This window comes from Euleptes europaea, chromosome 15, assembly GCF_029931775.1.
Source record: "Euleptes europaea isolate rEulEur1 chromosome 15, rEulEur1.hap1, whole genome shotgun sequence".
In the NCBI taxonomy this organism is placed as follows: domain Eukaryota; kingdom Metazoa; phylum Chordata; class Lepidosauria; order Squamata; family Sphaerodactylidae; genus Euleptes; species Euleptes europaea.
This window is the reverse complement of record NC_079326.1, coordinates 38052311-38069574: the sequence shown is the minus strand read 5'-3', so window position 1 is coordinate 38069574 and position 17264 is coordinate 38052311. Positions and strand designations below refer to the sequence as shown.

Below are 17264 nucleotides of genomic sequence, written 5' to 3'. Positions count from 1 at the left end.
TCAGTCCCACCTACCTCACAGGGTGTCTGTTGTGGGGAGAGGAAGGAAAGGTGATTGTAAGCTGGTTTTATTCTCCCTTCAGTGGTAGAGAAAGTTGGCATATTAAAACCAACTCTTTTTCTTCTAATACATATTCATTAAAACAATAACAGCAATCAATCACATCTCAAGAGATGAGCTGTGGCTCATGAAAGCTCACACCCTGCCAGAAATTTTGTTAGTCTTTAAGGTGCTACTGGACTCTTGCTCTTTTCTACTGCTAGTGGCCGACTAACACTGCTACCCATCGTGATCTATCAATCATAGATAACCATACTGAAACAACAGATGGCGCTCAATAAAGAGTAGTTACTGCATTAACGCTTTGATTTTGCACTAATGGCTAGACTAGCTCATTTATTAGAAATTAACTGAATGGATGAATTTACGGCAAAATGGCAACCTATTACTCACGTGCCATGAATACTTACTAAAAAATAAGAGGTTTAGAGAATGATTCTACAAACTATTTAGTGAGCAGCTCTAACCATGACTACATGTTTAAGATGACTGATGTTATTTTGAAATGACGATAGTTTAGACTGTAATGCTCGGATGCAGAAATAGATTTGATTTCTTTCTTTTCCCCCCCCTAACTTCCTTTTATTCCCCTTATTTTCTGTACCCTTTTATAAAAATAATATGCTTTTTGTAAAAAAAAAAAAAAGAGAGAGAGTAATTACTGCTGTGAAGCATTGCAGCCAGACATTCTCCCGTAGATGGTAAACTTCGACACAACAAAAATTGGGGGTGGGGGGAGAAGGTAGGGAGGCCAACACAGACGGCATCCTCATGTCAGCCATATAATGGGGCAATGCGCAAGCCGCGTCTCCTTGTCGCCCAATGGTGATGTCATAAGGCCGCGACGCGGCCCCACAGGCCCCGAGAAGCGCGCCCAGCGCCCACCCTTCCCTTGCAGGCCAAAGCCCGAGCGGGGCAGAGAGGGGAGGGGCTACCTCTCGGCGTAGGCCTCGCGCCGGGCTCGACGCCGACTGGGAAGAGGGGAAGGAAGAAGACGGTGCTTAGGATCCCGCGGAGGGAGGGAAGGAGGGAGGGGGAGACCAGGCTGCCGCGGCCGGCCGGACTGACCTGCAACGGGCTTCTCTGCCTCCTTCTTCCTCCTCCTCCAAGCCGGCTGGTCACGTGGACGAGCTCCCCCCGCCCGCCCCAAGGCGCCTCTCGCGCGCAGAGCGTCGCGTGACTCCCCGCCCATTCGGCGCCTCGCCTCCTTTCCCCCCCTCCCCGCCGCCGTTGCCTGGCAACCGCCGTACACTCCGAGCGGCCCTGAAGCGGCGCCCAGAAGGCCCAGGGTGCGGGGGCTCTGGAGGCCGGCCTGCCGCGGAGATGGCGGAGGCTGCCCGCCCCTTGATACGGTTTGGGAGGCGCAGAGGGCAAACCCGGGAGTCCGAGCGTGAGTGTCTCTCCCGAGGAGGGTGCAGGGGGCACGGCGGCATGAGGTGGAGGCATGGTTGCTCGGTCCCTGGAGTAGGGTTGCCAGTCTCCAGGCGGGGCCTGGAATCCTCCTGGAGGTATAACTAGGGTTGAACTTTGATGTAGAAGGATCAGCAGCCCAACCTTTTGGGAGCTAAAAAATACTAAAAAATTTTTGCAAAAGTGAAAATAATACTGAAGAAACTACTTGTTGAAAAAAAAGACCATAAAAGACCATAAAGCATAGCTTCATCAGCCTCAAAATGTGTTAGAAGCATACAAATATAGCATGCAAAAAAGACCATAAAGCATAGCTTCATCAGCCTCAAAATGTGTTAGACGCATACAAATATAGCATACAAAAAAGACCATGAAGCATAGCTTCATCAGCCTCAAAATGTATTAGAAGCATACAAATAAAACTATTTATATAACTATTTGTATAACTAACACATTTTGAGGCTGATGAAGCTATGCTTTGGTGAAAGCGCTACTGAGTATCCGGAACAGCGTTTCCTCCTTCTTTGGATCTCATTTCGGAGTTCGTGCTGATTAATTTGACGTTGACCACATTTGGAGTCGAAGAAATTCTTCCTTGGATATAGACTGTTGCTTACTATTGGACTTTGCTATTATGCTTGTGACAAGTAATTTGTAAATAATTGTACTTGTATATTTTGCGTATATTTGTGCACCTTGTGGTTGTTTTTCATTGTTAGCACGTTGTTAATGAATTGTTGAATATAGTGAGTTGTGCTGGGTTTTTTCCATCAACCTCCAGGTACTAGCTGGAGATCTCCCGCTATTACAACTGATCTCCAGCCGATGGAGATCAGTTTACCTGGAGAAAATGGCCACTTTGGCCATTGGACTCTATCTTCACCAGATAACTATACTTTCTAAGGCAGAATGGGAAAGGATTCAGGACAGCACTGATGCTTCAGCAAGAGAAGCAGCACAAATTCGTGCTGAAAGGAAAGAGCGGAAGGATTTGCACTTACAGTCTCAAGCCAGCTGGGTGACCTTGAGCTAGTCACACTCTCTCAGCCCCACCTACCTCACAGGGTGTCTGTTGTGGGGAGGGGAAGGGAAGGTGATTGCAAGCTGGTTTGATTCTTCCTTAAGTAGGAGAGAAAGTCGGCATATAAAAACCAACTCCTTCTTCCTCCACATGAAGCCTGCTGGGTGAACTTGGGGTAGTCACAGTTCTCTCTGAACTCTCTCAGCCCCACCTACCGGTGACTATTGTGGGGAGAGGAAGGGAAGGAGATTGTAAGCTAGTTTGATTCTCCTTAAAAGGTAGAGAAAATCAGCAGCAAGTGGATCTACACTACGTTTTCTTTTTATGTAGGAGTCTGTGAAAAAAAGTATATAAACAAACAGTACACCCATTTGCTCAAAAATAAAATAACCATGACATCCAGTTTCTCCAAAACACAGACATCTTAAGAGGCTTCACAGAGTCTTATTCCAGCATAAGCTTTCTTGAAATAGAGCCTACTTCTTGAGGTGCAGTGAGAGGATCTTCACTAAGCAGTCATTTTATGCAGGGATATAAAAAACGAGGCCATGGAATGCAAGATGTATAGGTTGAAATGTAATTATGTAGAATTAAAATCAAACCATGAAAATACAAAGGCCATCCAATAATCATGCTAAGTTAGGTAATGCCTGTAATGGTGAGGGGGGATCGCTGATGGCTAGAGTTGCCAGCTCCACATTGGGAAACACCTGGAGATTTTGGGAGATGGAGCCTGAGGAGGGAGGGGTTTGGGGAGAGGAAGGACTTCAATGTCATAGAGTCCAATTGCCAAAGCAGCCATTTTCTCCAGGTGAACTGATCTCTATCGCCTGGAGATCAGTTGTAATAACAGGAGATCTCCAGCTAGCACTTGGAGGTTGGCAACCCTACCGATGGCCCCCTTGGAGAAACTCGCCTGTAGCTCATCACTATAAGTTTCCCCAACAGAGTCCCCTCTCCCCACTCAAACCTGGGAATTAAGTTCAGAGTACAGAACCCTCAGTGCACATCTGATTGACAGGGTCAGGGAGGACATGTGGATTTCAATGTTTGAATTGACCCAGTCATAGCTACCCTTCTGGAATTAGAAGCCTGCCTACTTTTGCTATGCTAATTTAATGCATTTATAGTGAGAAGGAAGTTGTGTATCATCTGGAAGCTGCCCCTTCTGCTGGACACTCCCCCATGATCTGAGGAACTAATAGTGGAATTTGTGTAGCTGAGACCTGTATCATAATGGTCTCTCCCCCCCCCTCCTGTTCCTGTCTTTCTCTTTCCTCCCTTGCATCTTTATGCAGTGTTTTTACTGTGAATCTTTTATGAGACAGGAACCCACGGAAGCATGGGGAAGGAGTCCGGTATCTACGTTTCTGTCTACCTGTATTTCTACTGTGAGGGGAAATGGAAGAGTCTGTTTTTTTGGGGGGGTTTTAAGTTTAGAAAAATGACAAAGGGAGAACATGACAGAAGTTTATACACTTAAACATGAATGGAGAAAGTGAATTGGGAGAGAGCTCTTCTCTCCTTGAACAATACAGTTCAAAGGCACCAAATAAAGTTGATGGGCAGTAGGATCGGGACAGACAGAAGGGAATGTTTCTTTAGCGAGTAATTAAGATGTGGAATTCACTGACTGTGGATGTAGAGATGGCCATGAATATCTGGAGTTGGACAGTTTGAGGGAGGAGAGGTCCATCAATGGCTACTACCCATGGTTGGGAAAGGGAACCTCCATATTCAGAGGCAGCAAACCTTTGAAGCTTAGTGCTAGGAGGCAACATCAGGGGAAGACCTTGACTTCTGTGCCCTGTTGGTTGGCTGTTGAGTGAAACAGTATTCTGGGCAAGGTGAACCACAGGTCTGATCCAGCACACGTAATGCCTAATTATTTTCTGCAGCCCACTACGGGCGTGATGCCCTTTCTCAAAGTCTGAGCTTCATTTCAGCTCTTATTATCCTTCAGACATCAATGAAGTTCCAGGGAATAGCATTGCTTTTTGAAGATTAAAACCGAATGCATATACAGCTTGCAAAGGTTAATATCACAACCGGGTTTTAAAATACTGGTTTTCTGGTCCGAAAGAGAATTATGCATAGAGAGAAATAATTTTTTTTGTTTATTATGTAGGCAAAAATGACTTCAATGGAGATGAAATAATGGAAGGAATATTTCTTCCTGCGGGAGTAGATCTTCACCAGATAACTATACTTTCTAAGGCAGAATGGGAAAGGATTCAGGACAGCATTGATGCTTCAGCAAGAGAAGCAGCACAAATTCGTGCTGAAAGGAAAGAGCGGAAGGATTTGCACTTACAGTCTCAAGCCCTTATGAAACACTGGAGCAACACTATTGCAGTAAGAGCAGTTTGTGCATGTGAATACCTAAGGAATATTTCTCAAACATCAGAATGTGTTCATCTCTTTTCTCTTCCATTTCAGCAGACTGAAAGATATGTCAATCAAAATGCCGGTCTCACTGTAGCCAGAACTGGTAGCATCCACACATGCCTGGATATTACGTTCTTATTATGCAGTTGCATCATTTGCAACTGCGCTGCCTTGTCCACACTGGAAAATCAGGTTGCCAGCGATTGCCACAGTTCAACGAGAATGCATTATCCACTGTAGATATGCACGTATGCCCTTGTTGGCTGATCCAGTGTAACACTGTAGCTGGTTAAGTCCAAGGTTAAGATCTCACTTCACTAATTGACTTGATGGCCTCAGGCCAGCCCTTCTATATTAACTTCAGCACAACCTCCCCCTTTGCAGTATAGGGATGATAATACTGCTGAGCCCTGCACTGACTTCTGTACATTTACATTCGTCATGCATTTCAAAGGCTGCCTGCATTTGCACTCAGATCCTTAAAATGAGGCCCAAATATTAAGAAGAAGAGTTGGCTTTTACATGCCGACTTTCTCTACCACTTAAGGAAGAATCAAACCAGCTTATAGTCACCTTCCCCTCCCCACAACAGACACCTTGAGAGGTAGGTGGGGCTGAGAGAGTTCAGAGACAACTGTGACTAGCCAAAGGTCACCCAGCAGGCTTCATATATCGGAGTGGGGAATCAAACAGGGTTCTCCAGATTATAGTACACCGCACTTAACCACTACACCACACTGGCTCTTTAACCTTGTGTTGCACCAGAATCTAAAGCATGCAAAGTTTGTAGCTGAATGAATGAATGTTTACCAATGTAGACCAGACGTCATAGCAGAGTATTACAATGAGTAATGCAAGAAAGTTAGTGGGAAGAGTAAGACACTGAAAGGAGACCCATCTCTTTTGTCATCCTTGTGTTCTCCTGGTAAGTGACTATGTCAAATGCAGATGTAGAAATTTGCAGTTGTGTGTAGCTTGAAAAAGAAGTACTGGAAGAGAAGCAAAAGATTGTTTTGTTATACCTAGAACAGGCTTGGAACCTGCAAAGAATTAATGACTGGGAAATGTGCCCCCAATGCAATCCTTCCCCTGCAGTACACTATGCTGTTGCGCATTTGAGCAGGCCATGTTCTCCCCCCTCCCTCAAATTCCTCATGAGTAGGATTCTTTTTTAATTCTTCTGTTTTCTGCCACTGCCCTAATGGTAAGCACCGAACCATCAAGCTTGCTGTTAGCAGTAACAAAAGGGAAGACTGTGAGGAACTGCACGGGGAAGTATAAACATTTAGAAATTCCCAACCACCACCCAGATTTCCGGCCTCCGTGATTCCGTATTCTTTCAGGGGCTTGAGCAGACCCTCCCCTCCCTTTTGCTTCCCCTGTAATTGACATGCAACTCCTAAACTAAATTACACCCTTCTAAGGCCATTGACTTCATTGGGTTTAGAAGGGTGTAAATCTGTTACAGATTCCGTATTCCGTGATTCCGTATTCTTTCAGGGGCTTGAGCAGACCCTCCCCTCCCCTTCCTTTTGCTTCCCCTGTAATTGACATGCAACTCCTCTTATAGGGCAGTACTAAACTAAATTACACCCTTCTAAGGCCATTGACTTCATTGGGTTTAGAAGGGTGTAAATCTGTTAGTGTTCGTGCTTCCTAAAGCATCCTCTGTCTTTTTTTTGTTCCTTTTTGGTTGATTAACAAAGGTGAGTTTTCACAAGTATGTAAAAATCCCTACCCTCTCTCTAGGTAGCCTGGTTTTGCTGTTTTTATGATTGGCAAAATAGATGTGCTGTTTTACTATTAGATATAGTAACCGTGACTGACAGAATAAATAGCTTAACTTTGATTGAATTTCATCACTTGAGTTTATGACAAGACTTCAGTCAATATAGCAGTACACTTCAGTGGACTTCAGAGAAAAGTTCATCCTACCTACAGATTGTTGGCATAGCTTTTTAAAAATGCCATTTTAAACCATTTCACTTCCAATACTATTCATAATAGGGATGAGGTTTCTTTGTATTGCAGGGTTTGACACAGGCAAAGCTGAAAGCCAAAAAAGAGCGTGAAGAGAAGAGTGAGGAAGAAAAAAGAAAAGTTGACCTGGAAGAAGCAAAGTACCAGGCGGAGAAGAGAAAAGAAGCCATTGAAAAAGCAAAAATTGATCAGTATTATCAAAGTGACAGAGTGAAAAGATTCCATGTAATGTAGATGATTTTTTTCTTTTTTCTTTTCTGGCATATTCAAGGAAAGAACAAGTTACATGTTCAAACTTTATTTTGCAGAAAGCGCTCTTAGTTACTGAAGTCTTAAAAGAAAGAGAAGCTCAGATTGAATTTCAGAAGGTAAAGCAAAAATTGTACCGGAGCAAGGACGAAGAAATAGAACGTGAACATCAAAAGGCTATACTAAAAGAGGAGGAAAAAGTAAAAGAAGAACGGAGAAAGCGAATGCAGATTTGCAAGGATCAACTGCAACAGTAATAGTACATCTCTTTTTTAAATACATTTAGAGAGCGATCCGAGGCACATCTTCTCAAATGTCTTCAGTGGGGCTTACTCACAGAAGACTGTTCTTAGAATGGCATTGTTAGGGTGCAGTCCTATTGCACATTTACTTGAGAGGAGGCGCTGTTGAACATAATGGGCCTTGCTTCTGAGGGCCAGATGTAACAAGAGATCAGTCAGTAGGTCTTCTGCTGTTCTGTAGATGATTTGTTTAATGATGCAAGGCATTTAGACTCCCCCCCTTTGCGCTGTTTTTACCATTTTAATTAACCCTGCCTGGAAAAAATACAGCTGCCATACAGACAGACATCTACCTTCCCCATTCTTATGGAAAATAGCAGTTTAAGGAGGGATTTGCCCTGACCTAGATAGCCCAGGTTAGCCAGATCTCGGAAGCTAAACAGGGTCGGTCCTGGTCAGTATTTGGATGGGAGACCTCCAAGAAATATCAGGGGCATGACGTGGAGGCAGACAATGGAAGACCACCTCTGAATGTTTCTTGCCTTGAAAACCCCATGGGGTTGCCATAAGTCAGCTGTGACTTGACAGCAAGAAAAACCATGGAAGGATTCAGGTTAGTTATGGAAGGAAACAGTTAAATTCCTCCTCCATGCTGTAGTCCCTGTCCAAATGAGGGCTCCACAGGGCTACAATTTACAGTTTAAAAACTCAGAACTGCCATTATCTTACATATGTAAGTGCAAGTCATATGTAAGTGCAAATCACAAGCAACTTATGACAACTCCAACAGGGGGCTTTCAAGGCAAGTGAGAAGCAGAGGTGATTTGCCATTGCCTTCCTCTGCAGAGCCTTCCTTGATGGTCTCCCATCCAAGTACTGACCCTGCTTAGCTTCCAAGATCTAACAAGACCAGGCTATACCATGCTGCCTTCCCTTCTTTATCTGGTTTGGCCCTGAGTACGTATCCTGAACGATATACTGTTAATAAAAAAATAATAATGTTTATCGGGCAAAAACGTTTCCCCCTTAAATCAAGAAAATAGAAAGATTAGCATTTTAGCTGTTGGGGATTAAAAAAAGAAAGAAACCTATTCGATTGCTCATGAACATCTTTGCAAGATCAGAATGGTCACCAACTTTTAACAGTTCTGAATTATCACAAAACACCATGGGCTGTGACCATCATGAAATGTATACGGGGGGTTGGGCTGCCATTCTAGCCTTTTTTATCTGGGCTGTGGCCATCATGAAATGTATACAGGGGGTTGGGCTGCCATGCTAGCCTTTTTTATCTGGAATTCCATTTGTTGTTGTGGAGAATCCCAACTACTATCGTCCAATGTTTTTGGTGTTTTCCTGTTTTTGTTTTGTTGTTTCAGAGCTAATTTATGGCTGTATTTTTGCCTCAAAGTGAGAAGCAGAGGTGATTTGCCATTGCCTTCCTCTGTAGCTCAGCGTTTGCCGGGGAGGGCGGGCTAGAAGTCTAATAAAATAAATAAAATAACGATGAGGAAACATTGAATTAAAAGTTTGATTGCAGTAGCCTGGGGTGGGGTGTTTGAGTATTTTTTTTGCCTATTCTGCTTGGAAGTGTGGACATTTTGAAATGATTTATGGTTCTGCTGGGACACTACTGTGGACGAATGTCACTAACAGGTCAAAGGAGAAATAAGAGGGCCGCACCAGTCACAGGAGATAAAAAATAAGGCCAAGGCCAATGGTACAAAATAAGGTCAAAATATTTTTTATTACTCAGTTTAAATCCCCAAAATTTTAACCGAGTAATAAAAAATTTTTTACCTTATTTTGCACCATCGGCCTTGGCCTTATTTTTTATTTTCCACTAGCAGTTCAAAAACAAAAATAAAGCAAATGGTGGGATCATATCAATGATGAATGAAAGGAGCTCCAGAATTGCAGGGGTGGGGTCTTGTGGGATCAGACCAAGGCCCATCAAGTCCAGCAGTCTGCTCACACAGTGGCCGACTGGGTGCTCCTAGGAAGCACAAGCAAGACGGTTACTCCCTGTCTTCAATTCAAAACTTCCATGACTTGAAGAGGAACCTTACAAATTGCTAATCTGTACTCACTCCTCACATTTGTCTTATTGCCTGTTTCAGGATAAAAGAGCATGAACGTTTGGCAGAGCTGAGCAGACTAGAAAGCATAAAAGAAGGGGAAGAGATTGAGGCGTCGACCAGGTTCTATCACCAGGAACTGCAGGAAAAAGAGCAGAAGAAGCTGGAGCATAAGCTGGAGCGCAAACAGGCCCATCAGGTATCAAACAGAAAGCCAAATTTGGACCGGCAGATGCTTTTGAGCCCAAAATAATGAGAGGTGCTGAATGCGAAGATTATCTTGCCATTGGTTCTTGTAGGTTATCCGGGCTGACCACGGTCACACAGCACAAGCCCGGATAACCTACAAGAACCAATGAACTCTGACCGTGAAAGCCTTCAACAATATTATCTTGCCAGTTTGTAAGAAATTTGCTCATAACTAGTGTGTGTGTGTGTGGGGGGGCTCTGACCCGAATGGCCCAGGTGGCTCACCTGATCTCGTCAGATCTTGAAAGCTAAGCAAGGTCGGCCCTAGTTAGTATTTGGAGGGGAGACCGCCAAGGAAGTCCAGGGTCACAACGCAGAGGCAGGCAATGGCAAGCCACCTCTGAATGTCTCTTGCCTTGAAAACCCTACTGGGTCGCCCTAAGTCAGCTGTGGCTCGATGGCACTTTTCACCACCAGTAGAGGAGGAGTTTTCCCAGTGTGATTTCTCGTGCTTATGAAAGAAATGGTGCAGTATTTTCTGTGCCAGTGTAAAGATGAATGGGGGGAGTGGCTTGCAGGGGAAGGGAGATCCCGTTCCTCCCCCTGCGAGTCCTCTCCTCCTCCTGACTCTGTTTTCCCTCCCCCCCCACCATTGACATTGGCTCTATTTCCTCACCGTCTGATGCTCTGTTTCTTCCCCTTCTCACTGCATCCACCCTACTGGCCCCTGCCCCTTCCCCCCATAGCTCCACTATTCACACCCTTCCACTGGCTTCTGCTCCACTTCCCTCTTCTTGTTCTTCTTCCAGGCAGAATAATGAATTGCCATTCTGTGAATATTTTATTAGCACAGGGCCAGTCCTTGGGTGTTAGGTATAAGGATTTGCTAGTGACAGAAAAAGAGAGAGGGCTGCCTCCAGACACAGTGGCCATTTATGCAGGGTCAATTTTGATGCTCGTTCAAAGCTGTTTTTTTAAATGCTACCTTTAAAATGCCTATTCACGGTCCCAACGCAAAAGGAGAAATTCCACCCCCATACACACACTCGCCTGCTCCTTCCATTAGCAACCGCCATTTGCATAGCTAACTCCAGGCTGTGATTTTGCATGCTTCCTTGAGGGGATTCTTCGAGGCGGGGGCGGAGCAAACACAAAAGGTCACGTTAAAGCAGGTATGTGCCGGCTTCGCAGTCACTTCCTGAATGATGGTTCAGCATGAAAACTCAAAAAAATATGGGGGCCTCTTCAGCCTGGAACGAGCTGCTAATTACAAATCATAAATGGCCAGTGTGTGTTGGGGGGGGGGGCGGTATTACATGTGCAAATTTTGTATAAGCAAGCCACACACAGATTGTGATGATCCTTACTACTCCAAACATTAGAATGGGTATTGGGAAGGATCAGAGCCTGCAGTGCAGTGTCAAATGGGCCATTACTGAAGATGCTGTCTGATCTGAGCACATCTAAAGACTGCCTCATTCATGTTTACTGCAAGGTCAGTATACATGGATCCTCCCACACACACTCATTGTCTTGTAAGGGTCATGGGCCAAGGATTGTATATGCATGCTCTTCTCTTGCCTCCAGGGAAAAACTCTGGCAGCAGAGAGCAGCACACAGTCACAGCCCTTGGCTAGCCAAGTCTGGAAGCTCACCACTTGCTTCCTTTCTGCCCAGCAGAAGCCTCCCTTCAGCACCAAACCCATCTAGGATCTGGAGATTCTGGGCTTAGAGGGCAACCTTACATGCTGCATTTATCCATGGAGCTCAAAAAAGGACCATCCCATCCAGGGCCCCTCATGAACTGTGAGGAAGGTGAAGGGGGTCTCCATCCTCACTTTGTCCCACTGCCTTCCTCCCCAAGTTATTCACCAGCTCCCATTTGACTGGATGTTATCTTTCACTCCTTTACACCGAGTCAGCATAAATGTTCTGAGACTTTATGTGCTTATATGGTTAAGTAAAAGACGTTTTCTGTGTGTTTGTGTGTTTTTTAAAGGCCCATGTTGCGGACCAAGTTATTCTGAAGGCTATAGAAAAGCAAAAACAAGAAGAAGAAGATGATAAAATTCGAGACCATGTTAATGCAAAGCACGCTATAGCGAAGCTGAGAAGACGAAGAGAAGAAGAACTGCTCAGGTAAGCAGAAGAATATTTGATAAATTAAATCCAGCACCCAAGGAAGAAGGGCCCTGTGTAGCCAACCCAGAGCTAACAGAAGGCAGCCAGCAAGGGACTGAGGCTCAGACAGAGCTGGGCAAGGAAGCACAGCCTCCCTTCAGTCCTAAGTCAGCAGACGAAGGGCAAGCAGTGGTGCCTGGCCCTCCCAGATCACCTACACCTTTGCAGCAATGTAGGAAAAGACTACAAATGGAGTTGCGAGAGAGAAGACGCAGTGCTCGCCTCCAGAACAGAAAGCAGCTGTTGGCTAATAGTAGAGATGAGTTGTTGCAGGATTCTGACTGAATTAGTCAGCTAAGTATAAAAGGGTCTTGGAGGGAAACTGTTGGGCATGACTACAGCAGCAAAAGCTTACCTGACGCCACTCTGTTGCCTGGAACTCGGACCTTGTCTTGATTAATAGTGCTGGCTAACCCTTGATAGCTGACATTGGACTGAAAGCCTCTGACTCCTGGAACCCTCCTTGCTCTCTGCTACCAAGACGCTGCAACCTGACCCCTGGAACCTGCTAATCAGTACAGTGTGTCAAACATAAGGCCCAAGGGCCAGATCTGGCCCCTTAAGAGCTCTTATCCAGCCCACGAGCCAACCATGGCAGCCACCCCCCCCCACATACACACACACTATCTGGGCTGGCGAGCCTCCTGCAGTCTCACCATCCGAGGTACCCTCCCCCCCGCTCCCAATCTGGGCTGGCGAAAGTAAGAGGGATGTAAATTGTTAGCCATTTAATCAATAAGGATTTGTCTACCGTTTATGTATTTGTGTAAATGTTTAAACAATTAGACAGTGTGGGGGTCATTTTAAGCCAAGAAAGAAACAAGAGGATTCCCCTCCCTATAGTTGAGGCTGTTTCTAATTAATGATTAAAATGATAACATTTTGCTGTTTAAAACAAAAAAAGGATTTCATCTGTTTACCCTTTTGTTCGTTCTCAAAATAACAAAGGGCTAGTACAGACAGCGGGCTGGCAAGGATATTTGCATAGTGGATGAATAGACATCTTCCTCCATATTGCCCAACAGATAATCTCAGATGTATCGCAGGTGCGCAATTCATGCAGTTCTTTTCCAGCAGAGTGTACAAACGTGGCATCTGCACAGTGGGGCACCCACGTGGAGCGCCTGTATCATGATTGACATTACTTACATTCTGGAGGGAGAGAGAAAGCTCCTCCATTATGCAAGTCTTTTACTGGCTTACTGTCGGTCTGCATAATGAAGACTGGATGATTTTGAGCAAATGCCTGAGTTCCGAACCTGCATAACTAGGTTTCAATAGAGTTTCTTCCTGTGTCATCTACATATTGCACCAGTTCATTATTTCACAGACTCATTGGTACTCAGGACTCAGATTTTCTGGGTTAAAACTGGAAGCACACTTTGTTCTTATGTTGGGAGAGACGCGCTTTCTTGATCAGAATAACAGGAAGGCCATTTCCTCGTTGTTGTAGGATAGCTTATGGCCTTCCATCTTTCTCAGTTGCTTAGAGCTCAAGGATGAGACTGTGCTTCCAGGAACTGCCCTGCAGATGTAGGGTGGGCTTTGTCAGAGAGTTCTGGGGCACCCTGACTCCCGCTTCCAGTAAGATGTTAGTGCCCATATATTGGCAAAGAAAGGGGGGGTCACTGCTGAATAAAGCACCCTTTTTCCGATGGACATTGTGTGGCGGTTGTATCTAGTGTGGCGGTTTAATTTTCCAAGGCTTGCTTCCGACCTTAAAGCACACAGAGGAATAACTATACTAATTGTTGTACTTTTTCAGGGAAGTAGTGGAAACCAGAGAAAATATTGCCAAGCGCCTCCTGGCACAGATGAAAAAGAAGGTTACCGATGAAGACGAGCGTGTTGCTAGGGAAGTCTCAGAGGCAGAAGAGGAGCGTGAGAAAGAACTCTCAGAAAAAGAAAAAAAGAACAAAGCTGATTTGCAATTAATCACAGAATACAGAATTGGTGTGGTAAGAAAAAAAGCAGACACTTTTTTGTACCTTCTGTCATTTGTAGCTTTCTTACCAATTGATCACTCATAAAAGGCTTCAGTTACAGTAAAATAATACTATCATCATAAGCGACTTGCTTGAAAGGCAGTTCCATCAAACTTGATAATTAGGAGTGGAATGCTGAAGATATGGAAGCAGTACATTTTTTGATAAATTGGGCCCCCTATTCATTTTTACACAGGCACAGTATATTAATATTAGGTTTCATAACCTTATGATTTAAACTGGAATGTGTTATTTACAGATAAAAAGGAAAGAGGAAAAAGAAAAACAGGAGAAACAGGAAGCTAAAGAGACACTTTGTAAAATGATTGAAGCAGATCGAGTCTACCAGGAATTAGAGAAAGACAAGAAACACAGAAATCATTGCGCAAACTTAAAACTGCAAGAAACCCATGTCATGCAAATTGTAAGTATTTATTTATTTATAAAATGTATATGCTATCTCTCCGGGCCTGCTTGAAGCGACTTACAAAACAAAGCCGAGAATAAAAAGCAGCATTGCCAAACAAAATCAATAAAACAATCCGAGTCAATTAAAAACCATGCCAATAAAAGCAACAGAGGGCATAAAAGCTCATAAAATGGAGCCATCTAAAACGATATTGATAAAACAGGCTAGGAGCAGACCATAAAACAGCTGAAAAACATAGAACCCCTAAATTAAAAGCCTGGGCTAACAGAAATGCTTTGGCTTGGGCCCTGAAGGGAAGCAGGTACAAAGCGAGCCTCTGATCACCACCACCCCCACACCTCTTCCTCTGCCTCAGACCCTGAAGAGATGCTGTTACTCAGAACACTGAGCTCGATAGATCAGTGGCATAACAGCGGCAATTTCCTATGTACCTTGTCTTCCAGTCTTCCAGTGCTGAATATGTGTACCTTGCATTAGCGTTATCATAGACAGGTTAGGTAAATATTCTGCTAGTGTACTGCCCCCCCCCCCCGCCCTTTAGACTTTCAAGCTGAGCTGACCAAATTGATCTCAATGATGGATATGGTTTTTCTATGGAAATCTTCACCAGCCTTTGGGACTGTTCAAAGACTTCATAGCTATCATAACAATTATGGGCCTGCCCCATGTGCCCACTCTTCTTTCTTCTGACACTGTGCGCTCATGGCGCAGGACCTCAGGGAAAGATCTGAAGTCACTGTACATAAGGATATAGGTGGTCCATCAGGTGCCCTGATCCTGATAGGGTTTTAGAGGGCATCAGAAGCAGCATTTTTGGATTGGGCTTGGAAACAGACAGACAGCTACTGGAGCTGACACACTACTGAAATTGTTTCCCACAGCAGGTTCATGTTAGAACTCCATCAGCAGCGTTTTGACTCAGTTGTTGTCCCCAGTCGCCCTCTGGCAGCAACCAGTGGGTGCAGCAGTAGTCCAACAATTTGCATTTGTCTGTACTTAAATCAGCATTTTTTAATGATTCTGCTCAAATGACCAATAGGTCTTAAGCAGGACCACACTACAGCGCAATGGCCAAATATTTAATATATTCCACTTATCCTTTAAAATCAGTGAGGGTGAGTGCCTTCTTTCCATTATCAAATGACTCAACCAGTCTCTGACTATCAACCTCAAATAATGGACAGTAAAAAAACAAGTGACTTATTGTACCTATACTGCCAGATCTATAAGGGCAGATCCTACTGGAAAACGGAACTGTACTAAATCTGCCCTTCAACTCAGGTGACAGGAGAGCATCCAGTCGGGCCATCCTATAGCCTCTCCTATACTTGGGAAGGGTCAACAGATTTAAGTACACCAACATACTTTGTGGGAAAATACCCCCAAAGAGGGTAGAGCAAACTCTCTATTGTGCACACTATTGCAAGCTAATAATCAAGCTTTTAAAAATCTGTGTCACCACCCTCCTTTCCCCAAGTTGTTTTATAAGTATCTATTGAGAATCCTAGCTGATTAGGCCTTTTATCTACCATTTGTTTTCATGGTGACTTATCATTCCCAAGACATTGCACATAAAAGTTGGAGTTTGTATTTAGCACCAGCCTTACCCAGCACTTAAAAGTAGAGAGCCAGGCTCTCATTTAGAGAGAATTCGTTGCCAACTCTTGTGTGTATTGCTATATCGGCAACACATTTGGGTAAACCTGTGACCCCTCTTAAGAACTTATACAGAGGAGGTTCAATAGAGCCATTGATTCCATTAATCCAAAATCAGGAAGCAAGATGGAAAATGTCAATTTGTCAAAAATATAATTTATAATTCATAAGTATAATGTATATTGGAATATTACTAGTCGGTCCAAATTTGGGTCAGTAAAAATGATGGCAGATTTAACTATAGATTTAATCAGTGCTTGGATTGCATCTGTATTATCCTTTTGCGACATGAGCTTATTTACCCTAGCAAAATTTCAGTTCTGAACTTGTTCATTGGTTTGGGTAGTAAAGGAGGTCTTCAACAACCACTGTGTAGATTCAAGTCCAGTAGCACCTTAGAGACCAATAAAATTTTCGGGGTATGAGCTTTTGAGAATCAAAGCTCCCTTGACTTTGACTCTCGAAAGATCAGAGACTGAAAATCTTCTACTGCAGACCAACATGGCTACCCTCTGAAACTAACAAATTTGCGGTTTCATTTCAGAAAAAAGTATCTCTGTCTACAATTAAAGAGTCCCCCCCACTTTCTTTCAATGCAGGCTGAAAAAATAGCAAGAGAAAACCGTGAGAAGCAAGAGGAAACAGACTATGTTAAACAGAGAGAACATATTGCTCTGTGTAAGGAGCAGGAATTCCAGGAGTATGCAAAGAAAATAATCGACGAAGAAGCAAAAACAACCCAGAATCTTTACCCTCTTTTGAAAGTAGTAGGGGAGGGTGCTGGTGGGGGTTATGGGTCACTTTATAGAGAAAAGGAAGGAATAAGACCTGGCGGTCAGGGTGCTCAGCTACCTTATACGGGTAGTACAGCTCAGGAAATGAAGCTTCTAAATGAACACCGATACGAGGGTACTAAGGGACGGCTAGGTTTTACCTGGTAATAAAGAGGGGGGAAATCCTTAAGGGTCTATTACAGTTTAAAATGGCCCAGACTGAAAAACACGTAGTATAAAAATTGCAAATTTAAAATTCACAACGAATAAAGTTTGCAGTTCTTCAAATATATCTGTATAATCTTTAGACAATCAATTGTACTAGTTCAGAGCCACCGGATTCACTAAATAATGTGTAGCGTTTACGAAATAGATAAAAACTTTGCTTTACTTGTGGATAAGGTCTGGAAAACAGAAGCACAATTCTGTGTTCCCCCCCCAAAAAAAAAAAAAAAGCATCACAGTAATCTGATTTTTTACCGTATCACTTGCTTGTACCACACATGAACACAAATAACCTGTATTCTATGGATAAACTATCTGCTGTCTGTTTGATATTTACTATTTTAACAGTATGGGGGGTGGTTGAGTGGGAGAGGGGAATCACAATTGCTTCCCCACC

The 17264-nt window shown here is 43.9% G+C and overlaps 1 protein-coding gene across 1 annotated transcript; it reads left to right on the top strand.

The window, feature by feature from the left end:
* Positions 1-1383: 1383 nt before the first annotated feature.
* Positions 1384-16810, top strand: CFAP210 (cilia and flagella associated protein 210). The gene is made up of 10 exons (XM_056861545.1): positions 1384-1496; positions 3991-4004; positions 4620-4846; positions 6911-7084; positions 7168-7361; positions 9471-9627; positions 11617-11756; positions 13564-13756; positions 14043-14207; positions 16469-16810. Exons 1-10 carry the CDS (start codon positions 1384-1386, stop codon positions 16808-16810), a joined length of 1719 nt encoding a protein of 572 aa, XP_056717523.1.
* The last annotated feature ends 454 nt before the right edge of the window (positions 16811-17264 follow it).